Source organism: Cetorhinus maximus, chromosome 25, assembly GCF_964194155.1.
Source record: "Cetorhinus maximus chromosome 25, sCetMax3.hap1.1, whole genome shotgun sequence".
Classification (NCBI taxonomy): Eukaryota; Metazoa; Chordata; class Chondrichthyes; order Lamniformes; family Cetorhinidae; genus Cetorhinus; species Cetorhinus maximus.
Genome location: NC_135903.1, coordinates 12,744,302 through 12,767,202, shown reverse-complemented (window position 1 = coordinate 12,767,202; position 22,901 = coordinate 12,744,302). Strand labels below are relative to the sequence as shown.

At 46.5% G+C, this 22,901-nt stretch overlaps 1 protein-coding gene across 1 annotated transcript; it reads right to left on the bottom strand.

Moving 5' to 3' along the window:
* Positions 1–210: 210 nt before the first annotated feature.
* LOC144667903 (keratin, type I cytoskeletal 19-like) lies at positions 211–6,537 on the bottom strand. Its single transcript, XM_078529499.1, has 8 exons — positions 6,093–6,537; positions 5,149–5,231; positions 4,370–4,526; positions 4,116–4,277; positions 2,947–3,072; positions 2,642–2,859; positions 1,795–1,862; positions 211–457 (listed from the first exon to the last, which is right to left on the bottom strand). Exons 1-8 carry the CDS (start codon positions 6,510–6,512, stop codon positions 363–365), a joined length of 1,329 nt encoding a protein of 442 aa, XP_078385625.1. The 5' UTR covers positions 6,513–6,537; the 3' UTR covers positions 211–362.
* Between the last annotated feature and the right edge of the window lie 16,364 nt (positions 6,538–22,901).

The window sequence follows — 22,901 nt, the reverse complement described above, 5'->3', positions numbered from 1 at the left end:
AAATACACATTGATATAGATTGTAATTGGTGAAAACCCTTATTTCATTTGCAACAGAGAGAATGTCCTATTTTCTAATCCCACCCCGAGGTTCCTGGTCTCTGACTGTGGGAACCCCCTGGCCCCTAGACATGGGAGCTGGTTGAAGTTTCCAGAGATATTCGAAGGAAGACTTGTGTCTGCTGGGAGGAGCTGAAAACACAAATGAGGATAACTGTTCCCACAAGACTTTATTAAATGCTCAGAAATACAGAGAAAGGGAAATCATTAAGAGTTGTGTTTATTAGGTTTGATTATCTCTTCTGGTTAGATGACTTTTACTTTGTTCTTTTCCCAGCTTTTTCCAAAGTGTTGAACATTCTATTAGTTGACATCGACTTCCTCTGTATGTGAAGAAACCACTTGCCCATTAATCGATTCTTCCACCACAGTCTTCACTCTCTTCGTAATGACAGGTTCTTTAAGAAAAAGAAATAACCAGTGGCTTAGTTAGAGACTAATTGATGCATTCATTAAATCAGTAGTTGCTAACGTTAAATTTATGATGTTACAGTTCTGACCACACCTCGGTTGCCAACTTGCGGTACATATTCCTGGAGGTTTCATCACAGGACCTTCTGTCCCCACCCTCTCCTCATTGGTCATGCATCACACCCATCTTCAGAGCTCCGCCTCCCCACTCCCCTGTCATTGGTCACCCAATAAGGCACTTACTGGGTCCCTCCCCTATATTCCTCATTGGCCACCCACTACCTCCGTTCTTGCTGGGCCCTGCCCCTTTCTCCCTCTATAGGTTCCCCAACATCTCAATCCTTGTATTTATTGCTTTATATTGTGTGGCATTTAAGTATTTTATGTGGCATAATACAAGGTGGCAGTATATTCTACACCGTCAATTTTATTTCTTAAATCCTGCCCAGGAAGACTACAGAGCACAATTCACCACCCAGTCCATTCTCCCTCATGATCCCTGGCTCCCTACCTGGGTTTCCCCCTAGCCTCCATTCTTGAGGGTATCACAGGATGAATGAGCAGCCGAATGCTGAGTGTGGCCATTACTCAGGAGAGCTTAGATGGTCGGGGTTATCTGGCTAATCAATCATGAGGGCATTGGGGGAGGAGTTGAATTCTTTCCTGAATACGTACAGACTTCAATGGATATCAAATCAGGAGTGGGGACCCAACCAGATTTCTGTTTCTCTAATTATTGTGGCAGTGAAGTGAATTGTAGCAGCCTCATTGTTCCTCTGGTTGGAAGCAGACTTTCTTGCTGTGCGTGACTCAGTACCACAGCAGAGAGTGAAGTTATGGAATGAGGGGTCTGGGAACTGTTGGCTCTCCCTGCCTCTGTCACTCAGCATGTTAAGAACATAAGAAAATTGGTCAAGCAGCCTGTCGAACCTGCTCCACTATTCATCTGACCTTGGACCTCAATTCCACTTCAGCACCTGAACCCATATTCCTCAAGTCCTCTGGAGACCAAAGGTCTATTAGTCTCAACGTTCAGTGTATTCAACGACTGAGTATCCACAGCTTCCTGGGCTAGAGAATTCCAAAGATTCACAACCCTTTTGAGTGAAGAAATTTCTCCTCATCTCAATCCTAAATGATCAGCCCCTTATCCAGAGACTGGGACCCCCTTCCCCTGTTCTGGACACCCCAGGCAGGGGAAACAACCTCTGAGCATCCAACACCAGCTGCCTCAACTACAAGCTCTAGGTGTACATTTACTTCTGTGTTCAAACTTATGATGCAGTCACTTTGATGACAAGTTTGAAAGTTATGTTTAACTCACCACGTATTTCCTCTGTGACCACAATCTTTTTGCTTATATCTTTTGTTGTTTGTGTAGTTGTTACTTGGCTGGTAAAAATAAACAGTAATCAGTAAATATCCAGGAATCCCTCCAGCAAGGGCTGGGTGTGTGTGAGTGTATAGAAAGAATATGCATTTGTAAAGCACCTTTCAGAACCTCAGGAATGCCCCAAAGCATTTTACAGCCGGTTGATGTTTAGTATCTCATTAAGATCATGTGGAAGTGTAGTGGTTCTGTTACTGGGCTAATAGTCCAGGGAGCAGGAGTCCAAATCTCACCGGTTTGAGAATTGGAATTTCGTTTTATAGAAATCTGTAAATTAATGGCCGATTTCAGCCTCAATTATGAGCTCAAGACTGTCTCGGGGCAGGAGAAATTCCATTGAGACAATTAAAATTATTGAATAATTCAGCTAAGTAACATAAATAACACAACAATGTGGAAATTCAGTGTTTAAACATCTGGATTACTGCGACACCACTCAGGCTATAGGATGTCTGTGCAGAGAAAGGAAAAATATCCCAAGTGCAGACAGGGTGATCTTTGAAGGTTGGTGCCTAAACATCTCTGGGACAGGATAGGGAGACAGTTAATCTAGCATAGCACAAATTTGATAATAGAGTAACAAGGATTGATCCTGACACTGGTTCTGAAATGCAAAGTGTTCCAAATTTCACACTAACGTCCCTTATTAAGGAGCACAAAGTTCATCAAAATCCCCCAAAGTAACTCTACAGACAGTAATAATTCCGAAGCCATGTCTAACATATTTAGTTAGGGGGGGTTAGGCTGTCAGGAGCTGGGTTTAATTTGGTGACTCTCTTACCCAGATCCTCCTTCGAGCAGGCGACGATATGTGGCAATTTCCATTTCCAGTCTACTTTTAATATCCAGCAGGTCAGCATAGTCTTTGACATGTTGGTCTACTTTCAGCCGGATTTCCACCAGCTCTGCCTCCAGTTTGTTGATGGTCAGCTGAACTCTGTTGTACTCCTCGCTGCAACGAAGCTCAGTGTCCCTAAGAGTCGCATTTAGAGATCCAATCTGCACACAAACAAACAGTGATTAGTCAGACCTGCACTTCCAATAAAGCCAGGGACAGAGGTTGCTGCTCTCCTGTGTTGTACTCACCATGCTGAGCTGGGTCTGGAGCTCCATATCCAGTCCCTGCACAGTGTGCCTCAGTTGGACGAGCTGTGACTTCTCTGCTTGAAGGGCCTCGGTATTAACAGCAAATTCCTGCTGCACAGTCACACACTGAAACAAACAATTAAGAGAAGTCTTCAACCAACAATGGACTTGGTTTTCACCAAAACCACTAACTCTCTATTATCTGTCTGGTGTTCGAACAATCAAAGGTTGACATTTGTCATTAACTCAACTCTGTCCCAAAAATTATGCCAATTTGGTTCAGGCCATTTTGAAATCAGACCTCCAAATGTCATGTTATCCCAGGATGGAGATAAAATAGCAACATGACAACCTATTTATTGTTTCCAGTCTGATGCTGAAGGTATTTTCTTACGTGTTACACTGAGGAAGATGGGGAATTGGAGAATTTCAGAGATGAATTTTTAATCAGCCATGGAGGCAGAACTGGAGGTGGACAGGTCTGCAATTTCCCACCAGTGGCAATATGCTGCTTTATCCACAGTGACCATCTCCAGGCCATTTTCATTCAGGCCGAAGGATGATGGCTTCATAACCGCGAGTGGCAGGTAGCCCGTTAGGCTAGTTAGTGGGCCACTCTCTACACACTGACTGCAATTTTCCAATCAGAATGTGCAAACCCCACCCCACACCCCTCTGCCCCCCCTCCGCCTCTGACACTGAGGTCAAAACATGATCACGGGGAGGAGTCAGCCCCACCCCCGGGCAGGAGCCCGCACTCTGTCCGGGGACCAATTCCCCCACCATCCCCTCACCTCTGCTGGCATCAGGCAGGCTTCAGAGGATGCCTCCATCTTGCAGCCCTGTTTTTCTCCTATCCACATTGACAGGGCCCACCTGAGCCTGGGGCTGCTGATCTGACCTCCTATTGGTCCTCCAACTTCAGGAAGCCACCTCTTAACCTTAATTGGATGGTGAGTGCACGCCATTGGCCAGTTTGTCAAGCACTGACATGGTGTTGGGAAATATACCCAATGTTGGAGGCCAGAGCAAAAATTCAGCCTCTGGGTTTCTGCTCAGAGAGGCCACTTATTTTCAGTTACTTAAATTTTGATTTTCTGAACTGAAGGATGTGATAGTTCAGTGATCACATTGGAATAACATAATAATCCCAGATTTCCCCCAATTACCTGCTGCCTGTACCATTCTTCAGCTTCACTCTTGTTCTTTTTCGTGATATCGTCATATTGCTGCCGCATCTCTTCCAGCATCTTAGACAAATCAGGGGACTGTTCGGTTGTGACATCTACAGTGACATTGCCAGATATCTGACCACGCAGTCCCCTAAGCTCCTGCAGAGAAAATATTCAGTTAGTTTATACTCCCAAATCTTAAAGGAGCACTCAACTCAGTAGAATCATTTACCAAAATGGAAGTTACTTACCTCCTCATGGTTTTTCCTGATGTAGATTAGTTCCTCCTTTAGACCCTCAATCTGCATTTCCAGCTGACTCTTCTCCAGTGTCATATCATCCAACACTGTACGCAGTCCATTAATATCTCCGTCCACTGCCATTCTAATTCCTAATTCAGCTTCAAATCTATAGAGACAGAAAAAAGGGGGAAAATCTCTCTTATTACTTGTTGTCTAATGCTGAAGTTAAGAGGTATTCCCTTGCATTCTACAGTAGGATTCCTGATTTAAATCATCTTCCCTGAGCGGGTTGAGAATAATATTCCAGATTTCTCCTTCCCCCTAGGTACTTCAGCCTCTCCTTGGAGATTACATACCTGTTGGTTGGACAAGTCTGGTCAGGACACGCCAGGCATCATGAGTATGAAGCAGCTGCTCTTTTCCTGGCTTAACTTACAAACCAGCATTCCGGCTTCAGTTACAAATGTTTTCTCTGTTTTCTGAAATAACTAAGACGCTTGGTCTTCAGTATCTGTACAGTTCTCCTGAGAAAGGATCGAGATGGTCTCTCCATCAGAGGGAAATAACAGGAGACATTTTAAGTAATTCTTTAAATGTACCCAAATCTGGAAGATTATTTCTTGGACCAAATACCCTCCGGTCAGCAGCAAAAGGTGAGAATGATGTAGGTGCAGGAAAAAGTTGCAAGTGGATGACGAGGAAGACAAATCAGCAGGATAGGTGGGATCGGAGAATAAAGCACACCGTCAGCACAAAGACATTAAACAGCTACATTTATTATTACTTACTTGGTTTTGAAATCTTCAGCAGCAAGTTTGGAGTTATCAATCTGCAGCATAAGCCTGGAGTTATCAAGGATGAGATCAGTAATCTGTGAAAAATGGAGATTAATAATAAATTACACAGATTCTGAGAGAGTGTGAGAAGAAAGCAGCCAGCAGTAACATCACTTACAGTTTGCCACGCTTTCAGTTTATATAGTGCTAGATTATCCCATTGTGAGACACTGCAGGCTCCACATTCCATGTGCATCTCCTGCACTGGTCTCCCTCCCGCAGGTTTGCTGCCCCCATCTGCTGCTCTTCCACCCCCCACCCCCAGTTCGCTGCCCTTCTGTCCCCTACCCCCAGTCTGCAGCTCCTCTGTCCCCATGCCCCCATATCCCTGGCCACCCCTTGCAATCTGCTGCCCCTCCCTCAATCATTGAGCCTGGAACATTCAAAGAATTTGTCCCAGCTCCCACTTGTACTACACCTGGTGTTGTTTCTGTTTCCCCAGTTTCTACCTATCATCTATTCCGCCTTCGCTCCCCATGCGCCAGGTCTCATCACTATAAGCTGTTGGAGCCAGCTCCAGTGTGGGACTTTCAACAGAAAAAACACACCAACATTGACTCTCATTTCCCAGGCCACATCTGCACTCCTGGAATTCCAGCCTCTTGAGCAGCCTCCATGTTTCAATGGATGGTCATAGCCACCCCTACCTGTATAGTTACCTGTACCCCAAGCTCTGGAATTCCCCTCCTCTACCTCCTCTACCTCACTTTCCTCCTGATGCTCCTCAAAACCTTCCTCCTCGACCAAGCTTTTGGTCGTCGGACCTTAATATCAGCTTGTTCCATTTGCCTGGGTTTGTGTTGCCAGGTTCCTGGGAGGTGCCTTGGGAGGCTTTATGGCGTTACGGGCGCTCTCTGAGAGAATAGCGGGTAGAGGCTGCAGCTAGAAGGTCTCACCTGGTCACGGAAATCTTTAATGGTGCCCCAGTAAACGCTCCAGTCCCTGACAGCCGGACCCGCTTTCTCAAGGATCTGACGGATCTCCAGCTCCATTTTGCTGTTGGAAGTTTCCAAGGAGCGGACCCTGTCCAGGTAACTGGCCAGGCGCTCGTTCAGGTTCTGCATGGTTGTCTTCTCATTGAAGCCTCCAGCCGAGGAGGAGGAGGAGATGGAGAAGGATGCGGAGGCCGAGCCAGAGCCCGAGCCCAGGGCGCTCCCCAGCCCCGAACCCGCACTCACCGAGGCGATGCGGGTCCCCATCCCGGCGCCGTACAAACTCTGAGAGCGGGAAGCGCCCCCGCCGCTTCGGACCAGTCGCACGGAGGATGAACCATGACGGCTGGATCCGCCAAACGAGGACCTGAAGCTGATACTCATGGTGCTAGAGGCTGTAGACAAGTGAGAGCCAGAAACTCCAAACTGCAAAGCATAAAGCCTGTCTCCCCTCCTTATATCCCATCCCCAAAGGGCGTTCCTACCGCTCCTCTCCTCACACATTGGCTGGGAGAAGAGCCAGCAAACCCCCCCCAAGGACTGCTGCTCTCAGCTAAAACCACTCATTCCTTAACCGGTACAGAGTTTGACAGTTTGACATGTGGATGAATGGGGCGGGGACCCTTCCAGAGACACACCCTGGGCTGGGCTCCAGTCATTGCAAAGAATTGATCGACTTTCCCATGGCGGTCTTCAGGCAAGATTTGCAGAATTGGTGTCAAAATCCATTCTGCAAAAAATGTCATTATTTGACCTGTCTGTTTTCGTGGAATGTGTGTGCGTTTTTTTTTCTGAATGAAACTTGTTTTCAGTCTTGCCATGTTATAAAAACTCTTCTGCTGAGTTGTCGGCAATCACAGGGACTGAAGCTGAGTGTTGTCGATTGAAATATTTCAGGTCCTACAAGTTTTGAACGAACTGTTTCTTTCCTCTCTCTGCAAGTTATTGTAAGTAGGTTCCGTATAGCCAGTCAGAGTCGGGAGCACATTGAAAATTGACATTGAATTAGTCAAAACAAAAGCAAAAATACCTGGAAAAACTCAGCAGGTCTGGCAGCATCTGCGGAGAGGAACACAGTTAACGTTTCGAGTCCGTATGACCCTTCAACAGAACTAAGTAAAAAAAAATGAAGAGTCATACGGACTCGAAACATTAACCGTGTTCCTCTCCGCAGATGCTGCCAGACCTGCTGAGTTTTTCCAGGTATTTTTGTTTTTGTTTTGGATTTCCAGCATCCGCAGTTTTTTGCTTTTATCTTAGTGTGTAATTGAGTTAGTCAAAGTGGTCAGGGGGCAAGGAGATTTGGCGGGATGCTAAAAATAATCTGTAGCGGCAGCAGGAACTGTGCGCTTTTTAAACACAAAACTAGTTTAGTTAACAACAACAAATTATATTTATATAGCATCTTTAATTTGTGTAGCATCTTTAATTTATATAGCATCTTTAAAACATCCCAATGCACTTTGCACAAACATTATGAAAGCAAAATTAGACACTGAGCCACATAAAGTGATATTAATGGAGGTGACCAAAAGCATGGTCAGAGGTAGATTTAAGGAATATCTTAAAGGTGGAAAAAGAAGTAGAGAAGTGGAGAGGTTTAGGGAGGGAAATCCTGAGCTTAGGGCTCAGGATGAGGGTAGTTCAGTTCATGTGGTCTACGTGGATTTTAGCAAGGCCTTTGACAAGGTTGCACATGGCAGGCTGGTTAAAAAATAAAAGCCCATGGGATCCAGGGAATGTAGCAAACTGGATACAAAATGGGCTCAGTGGTAGGAAACAAAGGGTAGTGGTTGACGGGTGTTTTTATGACAGGAAGACTGTTTCCAGTGGGATTGTGGGGCTGGAGGAGATTACAGAGATAGGGAGGGGTGAGGTTATAGAGGGATTCGGATATTTCAAGTCAAGGTATTTCTTGGGCAGGGTCCGATGTAGGTCAGCAATCTCAGAGTGATAGGGGAACAGGACTTGGTGCAGGTTCAGACACAGGCAGCAGAGCTTTGGGTGACTGTAAGTTTCGGGAGGGTAGAATGTGGGAGACCAGCCAGGAATGAATTGGAATCATCAAGTCTACAGGGAACAAAGGCATGAATGAGGGTTTCAGCAAAAAAAATGAGCTGAGACAGGAGCAAAGTCCATCCACGTTACCGAGGTGGAAATAGGCTTGGATTATGTGGTCAGAGGCTCATCCTGGGATGAAATATGACATCGAGGTTCCAAACAGTCTGGTTCAGCCTCGGACAGTTGCCAGGGAGATGGGTTGAGTTGGTAGCTGGGGAATGGAGCTTGTAGTGCGGGCTCAGACAAAGCCTTTGGCCTTCCAATATTTGAAGGAAATTTCTGCTCATCCAGCACTGGATAGCGGATAAGCAGTCTGATCATTTGCCAACCTCAGAGGGGTCGAGAGAGGAGGTGGGATAGAGCTGGGTGTCATCAGCGCACATAGAACCATAGAACACTACAGCACAGAAAAACAGGCCATTCGGCCCTTCTAGTCTGTGCCGAAATATTATTCCGCTAGTCCCATTGACCTGCACCCAGTCCATAACCCTCCAGACCTCTCCCATCCATGTATCTATCCAATTTATTCTTAAAACTTAAGAGTGAGCCCGCATTTACCTTGTCAGATGGTAGCTCGTTCCACACTCCCACCACTCTCTGAGTGAAGAAGTTCCCCCTAATGTTCCCCCTAAACCTTTCCCCTTTCACCCTAAAGCCATGTCCTCTCATGTTTACCTCTCCTAATCTAAGTGGAAAGAGCCTACTCGCATTTACTCTGTCTATACCCCTCATAATTTTGTAAACTTCTATCAAATCTCCCCTCATTCTTCTACGCTCCAAGGAATAAAGTCCTAACCTGTTTAACCTTTCCCTGTAACTCAATTCCTGAAGACCCGGCAACATCCTAGTAAATCTTCTCTGCGCTCTTTCAATCTTACTGATATCCTTCCTGTAGTTAGGCGACCAGAACTGCACACAATACTCCAAAGTTGGCCTCACCAATGTCTTATACAACCTCACCATAACATCCCAACTCCTATACTCAATACTTTGATTTATGAAGGCCAGTACGCCAAAAGCTTTCTTTACAGCCCTGTCTACCTGTGACGCCACTTTCAGGGAATTATGTATCTGAACTCCCAGATCCCTTTGTTCCTCCGCACTCCTCAGTGCCCTACCATTTACTGTGTATGTCCTACCTTGGTTTGACCTTCCAAAATGCAACACCTCACACTTTTCTGCATTAAATTCCATCTGCCATTTTCTGACCCATTTTTCCAGTTGGTCCAGATCTCTCTGCAAGCTTTGAAAGCCTTCCTCGCTGTCCACAACGCCTCCAATCTTAGTGTCATCAGCAAACCTGCTGATCCAATTCACCACATTATCATCCAAATCATTGATATAGACAACAAACAACAATGTTCCCAGTACAGATCCCTGAGGCACACCACTAGTCACAGGCCTCCAGTCTAAGAAGCAATCATCCACTACCACTCTGTGTCTTCCCCCAATTTCGAATCCAGTTTACAACCTCTCCATGGATACCAAGTGTCTGAACCTTCTGAACTAACCTCCCATGTGGGACCTTGTCAAAGGCCTTACTAAAGTCCATATAGACAACATCCACAGCCTTTCCTTCATCTACTTTCTTGGTAACCTCCTCGAAAAACTCTACAAGGTTCGTTAAACACGACCTACCACGCACAAAGCCATGCTGTCTATCCTTAATCAGCCCTTTGCTGTCCAAATAATTGTATATCCGATCTCTCAGAACACCTTCCAATAATTTACCTACTACTGACGTCAGACTCACTGGCCCGTAATTACCTGGTTTACTTTTGGAGCCTTTTTTAAACAATGGAACAACATGAGCTACCCTCCAATCCTCCGGCACCTCACCCGTGGCTAAGGACATTTTAAATATTTCTGCCAGGGCCCTTGCAATTTCTACACTAGTCTCCCTCAAGGTCCGAGGGAATATTATGTCAGGCCCGGGGGATTTATCTACCTTTATTTTCTGTAAGACAGCAAGCACCTCCTCCTCTTTAATCTCTATATGTTCCATGACACTACTGCTTGTTTCCCTTCCTTCCTTATACACTATGCCAGTTTCCTGAGTAAATACTGATGCAAAAAAACTGTTTAAGATCTCCCCCATCTCGTGAGGCTCCACACATAGACGACCACTCTGATCTTCAAGGGGACCAGTTGTGTCCCTTACTATCCTTTTACTCTTAATATACTTGTAGAAACTCTTCGGGTTTACCTTCACATTATCTGCCAAAGCAACCTCATGTCTTCTTTTTGCCTTCCTGGTTTCCTTCTTTAGTATTTTCTTACATTTTCTATACTCTACAAGTACCTCATTTGCTCCTTGTTGCCTATACCTGCTATACACCTCTCTCTTCTTCTTAACCAGATCGCCAATATCCCTTGAAAACCAAGGTTCCCTATGCCTGTTAACTTTGCCTTTAATCCTGACAGGAGTATGCAAACTGCACTCTCAAAATTTCGTCTTTGAATGCCTTCCACTTACTGAACACATCCTTGCCAGAAAACAACTTATCCCAATCCACTCTTCCTGGATCATTACTCATTTCCACAAAATTGGCCTTACTCCAATTTAGAATCTCAACTCAAGGACCAGACCTATCCTTATCCATAATTAGCTTAAAACTAATGACATTGTGGTCACTGGACCCAAAATGTTCGCCTACACATACTTCTGTCACCTGACCTGTCTGGTTCCCTAATAGGAGATCAAGTATTGCATCCTCTCTTGTTGGTACCTCTATGTATTGATTTAGAAAACTTTCCTGAACACATTTGACAAACTCCAAGCCATCCAGCCCTTTTACAGTATGGGAGTCCCGTCAATATGTGGAAAGTTAAAATCTCCTACTATCACAACTTTCAGTTTCTTACATCGGTCTGCTATCTCTCTACAGATTTGCTCCTCCAATTCTCTTTGACTATTGGGCGGTCTATAATACAACCCTATTAGTGTGGTCACACCTTTCCCGTTCCTCAGCTCCACCCATATGGCCTCTGTAGACGAGCCCTCCGGGCTGTCCTGTCTACGCACAGCTGTGGTATTTTCCCTGACTAGTAATACCACTCCTCCCCCTTTCATCCCTCCCCCTCTATCACATCTGAAACAACGGAACCCCGGAGCATTGAGCTGCCAGTCCTGCCCCTCCTGCAACCAAGTCTCACTAATAGCAATAATGTCGTAATCCCACGTGCCAATCCACGCCCTAAGCTCATCTGCCTTTCCGACAATACTCCTTGCATTGAAATAGATGCACCTGAGAACATTTCTATCATGGACGGACCCTTGATTTCTGTCTATACATGCATTCCTCGCTTGACCTTTATCCTCCTCCACCTCACTATCTGCTCTAACAACTCTGGTTCCCCTCCCCCTGCAAATCTAGTTTAAACGCCCCGGAGCAGCACTAGCAAACCTACCCGCAAGGATGTTAGTTCCCCCTCCAGTTCAGGTGCAAACCGTCCTGTCGGAACAGGTCCCACCTTCCCTGGAACAGAGCCCAATTGTCCAGAAACATGAAGCCCTCCCTCCTGCACCATCTCCTTAGCCACGTATTTAGCTGCATTATCCTCTTATTTCTAGCCTCACTAGCACGTGGCACGGGTTCGTAACCCTGGAGGTCCTGTCCTTCAATTTTGCACCTAACTCCCTAAACTCTCTTTGCAGGACCTCCTCCTCCTTCCTATCCACGTCATTGGTCCCTACATGGACCACGACATCTGGCTGCTCACCCTCCCTCCTGAGAATACTGAGAACTCGATCCGAGATATCGCGGACCCTGGCACCAGGGAGGCAACAGACCATCCGGGATTCTCGATCTCTCCCACAGAACCTCTTATCTGTCCCCCTAACTATCGAATCCTCTATCACTACTGCTCTCCTCTTTTCCCTCCCTCCTTTCTGAGCTGAGGGTCCAGCCTCGGTGCCAGAGACGCGACCACTACAACTTGTCCCTGGTAGGTCGTCCCCACCAACAGTATCCAAAATGGTATACCTATTGTTGATGGGAACGGCCACAGGGGTGCTCTGCACTTGCTGTCTGTTCCCCTTCCCTCTCCTGACAGTCACCCAGCTACCTGCCTCCTGACTTTTAGGGGTGACTGTCTCCCTGAAACTCCTGTCTATTACTGCCTCTGCCTCCCGAATGATCCGAAGTTCATCCAGCTCCAGCTCCAGTTCCCTAACTCGGCTTCTCAGGAGCTGCAGCTTGATGCACCTTTTGCAGGTGTAGTCACCAGGGACAATTGTGCTGTCCCAGACTTCCCACATGCTGCATTCGGAGCACTCGACTGCCCTAACTGCTGCCTCCATTACCTACTCCTAATTTAATTCAAGGAACTTACCCGGCCTTACCCCACTGGGAGCAAGCTCGTCCTCAGCCTCCGCTCGCCGAAGCCTCTCGAGCCAAAGCCTCAAAGCTCCACTCCTTCACTGGGCCACTCACACGCTGGCCCCTCCTCTTCAGCTTCCCCTCCTTTTATTTTCAATCTCCCAGTCACCTCTCCTCTCGCGCTGTTTTCAATCTCCCAGTCACCTCTCCTCTCGCGCTGTTTTCAATCTCCCGACTGTCTCTCCTCTCGCGCTGTTTTCAATCTCCCGACTGTCTCTCCTCTCGCGCTGTTTTCAATCTCCCGACTGTCTCTCCTCTCGCGCTGTTTTCAATATCCCGACTGACTCTCCTCTCGCGCTGTTTTCAATATCCCGACTATCTCTCCTCTCGCGCTGTTTTCAATCTCCCTCACATGTGAAAACTAACACTGTGCTTTTGGATATGACAGCAAGAGAAAACATGTGGATGAGAAATAGGAGGGGCTGAAGGATAGACTCCTTTGGGGGAACATCAGGAGGATCAGTGTGGGAGCAGGAAGCGAGGCCATGGCAAGTGACTCTCTGGCTACGATTGGATAGATTAGAATGGAAGCAGGCAGGACTTTCTGGCCCCGCCCTCTGCTGGGATGGTCCAGTCCTGCTGAAAGTCAATGGACTGGGCGGCTGAAACTTCCGAGGTGGATCCATCCAGCCCCAAGAGGGCTGGAAAATCCCGGCCATTGGCTAAAGATTAAAGCCAGACCTTTCAGGAGTGAAATTAGGAAATGATTCTACACACAAAGTGTGGTAGCAGTTTGGAATTCTCTTCCACAAACAGCAACCCACTTAACCTCATCCCATCACTGCCCCCTGCCCATCCCCTGACTGCCCCCTGCCCACCCCCTCACTGTACCCTTCCCCACCCTCTCACCTCACCCTCCTCACCCTCACACCCTATCCTCCCCATACCCCCAGCCCTCTCCAATCAGTTGCTATATCTGTCTACGAGACAGCAATGGCTGCATTTCAAACATAACCCATTGGCTGTGAAGCACTTTGGGATGTCCTGAGGCTGTGAAAGGTGCTATCGAAATGCAAGTCCATCCCTTATGGAGGAAGATAACTGACTCTGAGTTGAAAAAGAAGAAAATACAGGAAACTCAAGAAGTTAGGCAGCAACTGGGGAGAAACCTGGGAGTTCTCTCCTTTCATATGGGTAATAGCGATAATGTCCCAGACACAACCATCAACTACCCTGGGTATGTCCTGTCCCACCGGCAGGACACACCCAGCAGAGATGGCGGCACAGTGGTATACAGTCAGGAGGGAGTTGCCCTGGGAGTCCTCAACATCGACTCCGGACCCTATGAAGTCACACGGCATCAGGTCAAATATGGGCTGATTACCACGTACCGACCCCCCTCAGGTGATGAGTCAGTGCTCCTCCATGTTGACCACCACTTGGAGGAAGCACTGAGGGGGGCAAGGGTGCAGAATGTACTCTGAGTGGGGGACTTCAATGTCCATCACCAAGAGTGGCTCGGTAGCACCAATACTGACCAAGCTGGCCGAGTCCTAAAGGACATAGCTGCTGGACTGGGTCTGCAGCAGGTGGTGAGAGAACCAACCATAGGGAAAACCATACTTGACCTCATCCTCACCAACCTGCCTGCTGCAGATGCATCTGTCCATGACGGTGTCGGTAGGAGTGACCACCGCACAGTCCTTGTGGAGACGAAGTCCTGCCTTCACATTGAGGATACCCTCCATCGTGTTGTGTGGCACTGCCACTGTGCTAAATGGGATAGATTTCGAACAGATCTAGCAACTCAAGACTGGGTATCCATGAGGTGCTGTGGGCCATCAGCAGCAGCAGAATTGTACTCGAACACAATCTGTAACCTCATGGCCCGGAATATCCCCCACTCTACCATTACCATCAAGCCAGGGGATCAATCCTGGCTCAATGGAGAGTGCGGGAGGGCATGCCAGGAGCAGCACCAGGCATACCTAAAAATGATGGGGGATCCCAGCACATCAAGTGCAATAGATAAGGCTGAAGCATTTGCTACAATCTTCAGCCAGAGGTGCCGAGTGGATGATCATCTCGGCCTCCTCCGGAGGTCCCCAGCATCACAGATGCCAATCTTCAGCCAGTTCAATTCACTCCATGTGATATCAAGAAACGGCTGAAGGCACTGGATACTGCAAAGGCTATGGGTCCTGACAATGTTCCGGCAATAGTACTGAAGACTTGTGCTCCAGGACTTGCCACGCCCCTAGCCAAGCTGTTCCAGTACAGCTACAACACTGGCATCTACCCGGCTATGTGGAAAATTGTCCAGATTTGTCCTGTACACAAAAAGCAGGACAAATCCAACCCGGCCAATTATCGCTTCATCAGTCTACTCCAGATCATTAGTAAAGTAATGGAAGGGGCCATCAACAGTGCTATCAAGCGGCACTTGCTTAGCAATAACCTGCTCACTGACGCCCAGCTTGGGTTCCTCCAGGGCCACTCAGCTCCTGACCTCATTACAGCCTTGGTTCAAACATGGACAAAAGAGCTGAACTCCCGAGGTGAGGAGCAAGTGACTGCCCTAGAAATCAAGGCAGCATTTGACTGAGTGTGGCATCAAGGAGCCCTAGCGAAACTGGAGTCAATGGGAATCAGGGGGAAAACTCTCCATTGGTTGGAGTTATACCTAGCACAAAGGAAGATGGTTGTGGTTGTTTGAGGTCAGTCATCTCAGCTCCAGGACATCACTGCAGGAGTTCCTCAGGGTAGTGTCCTAGGCCCAACCATCTTCAGCTGCTTCATCAATGACCTTCCTTCCATCATAAGGTCAGAAGTGGGGATGTTCGCTGATGATTGCACAATGTTCAGCACCATTCACGGCTCTTTAGATACTGAAGCAGTCCATGTCCAAATGCAGCAAGACCTGGACAATATGCAGGCTTAGGCTGACAAGTGGCAAGTAATATTCATGCCACACAAGTGCCAGGCAATGATCATCTCCAACAAGAGAAAATTGAACCATCGCCCCTTGATGTTTAATGGCATTACCATCACTGAATCTCCCACAATCATCATCCTGGAGGTGACCAGAAACTGAACTGGACTAGCCATATAAATACTGTGGCTACAAGAGCAGGTCAGAGGCTAGGAATCCTGCGATGAGTAACTCACCTCCTGACTCTCCAAAGCCTGTCCACCATCTACAAGACACAAGTCAGGAGTATGATGGAATACTCCCCACATGCCTGAATGAGTGCAGCTCCCACAACACTCAAGAAGCTTGACACCATCCAGGACAAAGTAGCCAGCTTGATTTGCACCCCTTCCACAAACATTCTCTCCCTCCACCACTGATACACAGTAGCAGCAGTGTGTACCATCTACAAGATGCACTGCAGGAATTCACCAAGGCTCCATTGGCAGCATCTTCCAAACCCACGACCAATACCATCTGGAAGGACAAGGGCAGCAGATAGATGGGAACACCACCACCTGGAAGTTCCCCTCCAAGTCACTCACCATCCTGACTTGGAAATATATCACCGTTCCTTCACTGTCACTGGGTCAAAATCCTGGAACTCCCTCCCTAACAGCACTGTGGGTGTACCTACACCACATGGACTGCAGCGGTTCAAGAAGGCAGCTCACCACCACCTTCTGAAGGGCAACTAGTGATGGGCAATAAATGCTGGCCCAGCTAGCGACGCCCACATCCCGTGAATGAATAAACAAAAACAAACCAAATGTCAACCTGCGCGTTAGATACCCAGGCCAAAGTTTCTGGAGTATTAACATGGATACTTTGCAGACGGAAGGCTTGTTGGCTGCCTATAAATTTCCTTTGAGAACACTGCTCAATGATGGTTCCAGGTTTTGATGAGGAGCTCCTCAGTCCTGTGAATGGGGATGTTTTTATCTCTGGATAAAGATACCCTATGGAAAAGGTGACAGCATCGAGCATTCCGCATTCTCGGAAGATGTTTGTGAGGAAGCTTTGATCCTTCTGGTTGGACTGTGGGATCCTCCATGAGGCATTCATTTAGTATGTTGCAGTTCTTGCAAGCATGAAGCCGTCGCTCATCGGGCTGAGGGGAGATCCAAATGCATTCTAGATTAGATCCGGACTGGTGGTAGGTTGGGCAGTTGGGCTGGGATCAGCATACCTTTGATGATGAAGTTGTTATATCCTCTGGAGACTGATATTCATGGCATAGGCGTTAACATAGGGTTAACTTAAGTATTTTAGAGAATCCTATAGCCCATTATACTGGCGCTTTGCTAGAGCTGTCCAATTAGTCCCACACCCTTGTCCTTGCCCTGTAGCACTCTCATTAGAGATCAGCAAATTCAGCACAGTTTAATTTTTGAGTGAAGTCAGTCTTCCAGGAGGTAAACAGTTGGGAATTCTTGTGATTTCACACAATGCAGAGTTAATCCTTTCTTAATACCTGTCAGCTACCCAACAGTGCTTTTCAACAGAGAAATGCTTGAACTTGTGTCAATTTGTTCAAACAGGATGATCTTGCCTCAGGTCGCGGCACTCCCACCTACAACAGTGTTATCTCAGCTCCTAATTCAACCAAGACATGAAAGGGATCAGTTTAATGATTAAAATGCCAGCATGACAACAGGGGAAGAAAATTGCACTGAGTTTGAGTTGGGACTTGAAAAATCATTTCAAAACCAGGGGGCAATTCCTAAACAGTGACAATTATCCTATCATAGACCAGGAGACTGCAGAAAAGGGTGGAGGTGACCCATGGATGAATAGGCATCTGTAGCATAAGCAAATGTTGTGTTTTTGTGTTCTTGGGCTGCAGATTGTTTGTTGCACACATAGAGAATTGCAAATTTGCAATATTCAGATCACTGTATTGCAACGTGAAACCTGAATTTACCAGGTGGATCTAAAAGATCCCGCGGCACTATTTTCAGAACAGCAGTGGAATTGTTCCGAGTCTTTTGACCAATATTTATCCTTAAACTAACATCACTAAAACTATCTCATTGCTGCTAGTGGGAGCTTGCTGTGTAGAAACTGGCTGCTTTGTTTCATACATTAAAACAGTGACTCCACTTCAGAAAGTATTTCATTGGCTGTAAAGTGCTTTGGGACGTCCCGAAGTTGTGAAATGCAAGTTCTTTCAGGACTGTATGTCCTGGGAAAAGCAAAAGCTTGTAGCTCTGTCTTTCAGGTTACAGTTGCTCCAATCTGTTTGGACTTGTTGGCTAGTATCAGTGTTTAATTCTGCCTCACATGTCTGTAAACACTGTAAAAGCACAGTGACAGGCTAAATAATCATCCACAATTTGAAACGAACTATAGTAGTTTTCCAACCTACTTATGATTGAATGAGGCAGTATAGTAGCAGCAAAGCTGTAAGGCGGAACTCAGTGATGAGGAAAGATTGGAGAAGTTGGGACTGTTTTCCTTGGAGAGGAGAAGGCTAAGAGGAGACTTGATGGAAGTTTTCAAAATCATGAGGGGTCTGGAAGAGTAGATAGGGAGAAACTGTTCCCGCTTGTAAATGGATCGAGAACCAGAGGACACTGTTTTAAAGCGTTTTGCAAAAGAAGCAAATGCAAGGTGAGAAAAACTTTTTCACTCAGCGAGTAGTTCGGGTCTGGAATGCACTGGCTGGAAGTGTGGTGGAGACAGGTACAACTGAGGCATTTAAGAGGGCATTAGATGACCATCTAAATAGTAGCAATGTTCAGGGTTATGGGGAAAAAGCAGGAAATTGGCACTAAGTTCAAATGCTCAGAGAGCCAGTGCAGACATGATAGGCCGAATGGCCTCCTACACTGCAATAATTCTGTGATTCTGTGATTCAGAGGACGGCGATTTAAGGTGAATGGCAAATGAATCAAAGGCTACATGAGAAAAAACTCTTTTAAACAGCGCGTGGTTAGGATCTGGACTGCACTGCCTGAATGTCTGATGGAGGCAGATTCAACCGTGGCTTTTGAAAGGGAATTTTAAAATTATCTGGACAAAAAAATTGCAGGGCTACTGGGAAAGGACAGGGGAGTGGGGCTAGCCAAGTTGCTCTTACAGAGAGCTGGCATAAACAACATGGGCTGAATAGCCCCCTGCGCTGCAACCATTCTATGTTCCCAAGATTCTTATTGACGCAAATTGAGGAAACGTTTTTGTTACTGGAACAAGGCTGGAAATTTTTAACTGGTGAATGCAAATATGGTTAAGATGGAAAACAACACCTACATCTGTCTATATGGATGAAAGGGCACTAGCTACTGATTTAGTATAAGAGTGCCCATGCTTTTGGTCTTCATAGGTACATAACATGGAGTATCAGTGGCCACTTATAACATTTAAATGAAAATTAATGGGGACACAAATTTACATCAACTTGCTGATACTAGCCACCTTGGTATTTTGATTTCATACTTACCAACCATTCAGGCAGTTGTGCTAAGGACAATAAAATTAAGAACAAACCAGTGAATAAGAATTAAACATGAATAGAACTGAGTTGCCAAGGTCAAGGGTGCTAGCTTTCAGGTACAACTCATGGCCCATGATCTCCATCTTGACAGACCTGTGGGCAGTTGAGTAAATGTGCCCTCTGCGTAAGATGAGGAAAATTATATTTTTCTCTCATGCGTGCCTGTGTGTTTTATTTTCTACTAGAATAAACAACATACCACCTTTTCCCAAAACTTCTTAACTGCATAGCTAGTTTGGAAGATTGCGAGCTGGGTACTGCAAGGCTTCCTACTACTCTAGCTCAGCGTGTTTGTGCACAGCCACACGCTTGCTACAATGTTGATTTTATTCTAGCTCCTCTTTAAATCACTGATTTAAAATCTCCCTTGAGTAACCGTATTCATTAACCTTCATTTCCTAGTGCAATTGAGCATTTAGTCTGAAAAATCAAGTTGCTGAATCTTCTCACTTTGCAGGACTTGTCAGCTGCATGCTGTGGTAGCTTTGCTGTGTGGATAAGTGTTTCATAAATCCTAATCTGAAATTTGTGCCTAAAATTGTGCGAGCTTCATTTGCTCCTGAACTTACAATGGAAATATTTTGTCATCCACTACCCTTGTTTTCATGAAAGCCAGTGTTTTATTGACTTTAGATTTTTTTATTCTTTCACAGGGTGTGGGCATCGCTGTCTAGGACAGCATTAATTGTCCTTGAGAGGAGTGGTGAGCCGCCTTCTTGAACCACTGCAGTCCGTGTGGTGCAGGTTGACTCACAGTGTTGTTAGGAAGGGAGTTCCAGGATTTTGACCCAGCAACAGTGAAGGAACGGCAATATATTTCCAAATCAGGATATTGTGTGGCTTGGAAGGGAAATTGCAGCTGGTGGTGTTTCTATGCATCTGCTGCCCTTGCCCTTCTAGGTGGTAGAGGTCGCAGGCTTAGAAGGTGCTGTCGAAGGAGCCTTGAGTTGCTGTAGTGTATCTTGTAGATGGTACACACTGCCGCTGCCACAGTGTTAGTGGTGGAGGAAGTAAATATTTAAGGCGGTGGATGTGGTGCCAATCAAGCGGCTGCTTTGTCCTGGATGGTGTTGAGCTTCTTGAGTTTTGTTGGAGCTGCCATTCATCCAGGCAAGTGGAGAGTATTTCATCACATTCTTGACTTGTGCCTTGTAGATGGTGGACAGGCTTTGGGGAGTCAGGAGGTGAGTTACTCGCCACAGGATTCCCAGCCTCCAACCTGTTCTTGTAGCCACAGTATTTATATGGCTGGTTCAATTCAGTTTCTGGTCAGTGGTAACTCCCAGGATGATATTAGATGGGGGGTTAGCAATGGTAATGCCATTGAATGTCAAGGGGAGATGGTTAGATTCTTTCTTGTTGTAAATGGTCATTGCTTAGCACCTGTGTGGTGCGATGTTACTTACCACATATCAGCCCAAGCCTGAATGTTGTCCAGGGCTGCTTCATGTCTTCAGTACTATTGCCGGAATGTTGTCAGGGCCAATAGACTTTGCAGTATCCAGTACCGTATTCTTGATGCTGGGGACCTCCGGAGGAGGCCAAGATGGATCATCCACTTGGCACTTCTGGCTGAAGATGGTTGCAAATGCTTCAGTCTTATCTTTTGCACTGATGTGCTGGGCTCCCCCATCATTGAGGATGGGGATATTTGTGGAGCCTCCTCCTCCAGTGAATTGTTTAATTGTCCACCACCACTCACGACTGGATGTGGCAGGACTGCAGGGCTTAGATCTGATCCGTTGGTTATGGAATCGCTTAGCTCTGTCTATCATTTGCTGCTTCTGCTGTTTGGCATGCAAGTAGTCCTGTGTTGTAGCTTCACCAGGTTGACACCTCATTCTTTGGTATACCTGGTGCTGCTCCTGGCATGCCCTCCTACACTCTTCATTGAACTAGAACTTTACTGTTCCGTTTTAGTAAGACAAAGCCTGTCCAGTGACTGAAGTCATCTAATGTTTTTAGTGGCATAACATTGAATTTACCCAGTTGAAAACAGCAACTGATTAATTGGCTTGCTGAATGGTTTATTATATCCCAAGGCTCCAGCAGCAAGAGTTTCAGTCCATGTGTTACATGAAAGTGAATTTCCAGAATGATTGGCCATTGTAGTATCTGGGAATTCTGTCCGGCATAAGTTGGAGTTGGGGCAAAGTGACATTACTCCCACAATTTGCCTCTCTACAGAAGGAATTGCTTCTATTGCCATTATAAACTTTGCATCAATCAAATAAATTGAGCAACCTACCTGTATTATTTGTAGAGAATGTAACTGCAGCAAAGATAAATATACTTCCCAGCGCTTTTTTTTGTTTGAATTATCAGTCTGGATTCACCTAATAGTTTTTTAACCTTGACAGCGACATTGCCAAGTTCCTGTCAAAAGGCCCAGCTCAAATTGCCTACGACTCCTCAAGCTCAAGGGAAATTTGGCTTGAATATAGTTTTCTTGCGAAACCCATCTGCACACATGGGTGACTTCTGAGCTGATCTTGCACGACAACTGCAGTACATACATTTTTTTAGCGTTCATTATGTTCTGCGCGATGTCTCAAAGCAATTTATAGGGTCGCAGATAGTGAGTGGGCACCAAGCTGAAAGAGGGTAAAAGAGGAAGTTGGTTAGGTGAGGTCAAAACATAGTGAAAAAGAAGGATTTTGAGACTTTTGAAACCAGGGAGGGAGGTGACGTCAATGTGGAGGAATTGAGGGTGAGTGTTCCAAAAGGTGGAGCATGTTTTTTTGGGGGTATTTTTGGGATTTGTTTCTCCCCTGGAACAATACATTGTGGATCTAACCAGGGATCAGGCTATTTTGGATCTGGTAATGTGTAATGAGGCAGGTTTAATGAATGATCTCAGAGTAAAAGATCCCCTTGGAAACAAGTGACATTCTCTAAGTAGAGTGAAACACTGGATGGAATTGGCTGCTCCTGTTGGAAGCAGGTGTCATGGTGGGCATGAGTGGATAATGTGGCAAGAAGGCAAAAAGTCGATGTTACATTGTCGTGAAACCAGTTTGCGATCCTCCGCTCCAGCCATCAATGGCGCTTCCCACCACCACAGGTCAGAAACCTAATTTTAATACTTTAGCGTCTCATTATAAGCCCTGCTCGCCGGAATCAACCCCCCCATGTCGAATTTATCACCCATGTCGGTGTGACTTCAGACCAGTGTGCTTCACTACTCCCTTTAAAAGGCCTGCACCTGGCGAGCTGAACCTCGAGGGGAACTGGGAGTTGAGTGGTCAATAATGTTGCGCGGCGTTCATGAGGGTTGCCCGTTGGACTCCAAGGTTGAGGTGCCGCGTGTTCGGGCACACGCACAGGCAAGTCGCTTTTTCCCGGCGGGTAGACAGTGCGGTGCCGGGTCAAGGGCTGCGGTGCGGGTCAAGCCGGGGGGGTTGGTGGGTGGAGCCAAGGCAGCAGACTGAGGAAGTACACAAGCACACGTGGGGATGGAGGGCAGAGGGTCTGGGGGTGAGGGAAGCAGCCACGCACTTGGAAGAGCTTGCCAAAAGTGAGCGTTCTTCTGCAGCTGAGACCGGTCAGTTGCAGCTCCATTGATAGGCTGGGAGTCCGGCCTCTGAAGCTTATCTGCCCACTCAAGCAACTCAAAAGCATAAAAGTGCCACCAAACACTTCAGGACTTTTCACCCCTCGGGCGCAGACTGCAAATTAATGTGTGTTTTAGGGAGCAGCGTAGCAATTGGCCAATTGGACAAATTGTAGAATCCCCTTGTGAAAGGTGACCATGGAGCAGTCACTGGGGGAGATGCTCGGAGCCCCTTGCAATGTCTTTATTCAGGTGTGGATCGGTGTCCATTATGGTTCAAGCTAACAGTGCAGCCTTGCAGTGCAGGTTAGGAGAATGCCTGCTCCTGAACTGAGAGCACAGCATGCAGTCCAGTAGCCAATCGGCCAAG

Excerpts from the sequence above, each read along its gene's own strand:
- LOC144667903 (XM_078529499.1), bottom strand. The coding sequence starts at position 6,512 with ATGAGTATCAGCTTCAGGTCCTCGTTTGGCGGATCCAGCCGTCATGGT. Across the intron at positions 5,232-6,092 it reads TTAAAGATTTCCGTGACCAG|ATTACTGATCTCATCCTTGA; the intron begins GTGAGACCTTCT and ends CATTTTTCACAG. Across the intron at positions 4,527-5,148 it reads GCTGAAGATTTCAAAACCAA|ATTTGAAGCTGAATTAGGAA; the intron begins GTAAGTAATAAT and ends CTGTCTCTATAG.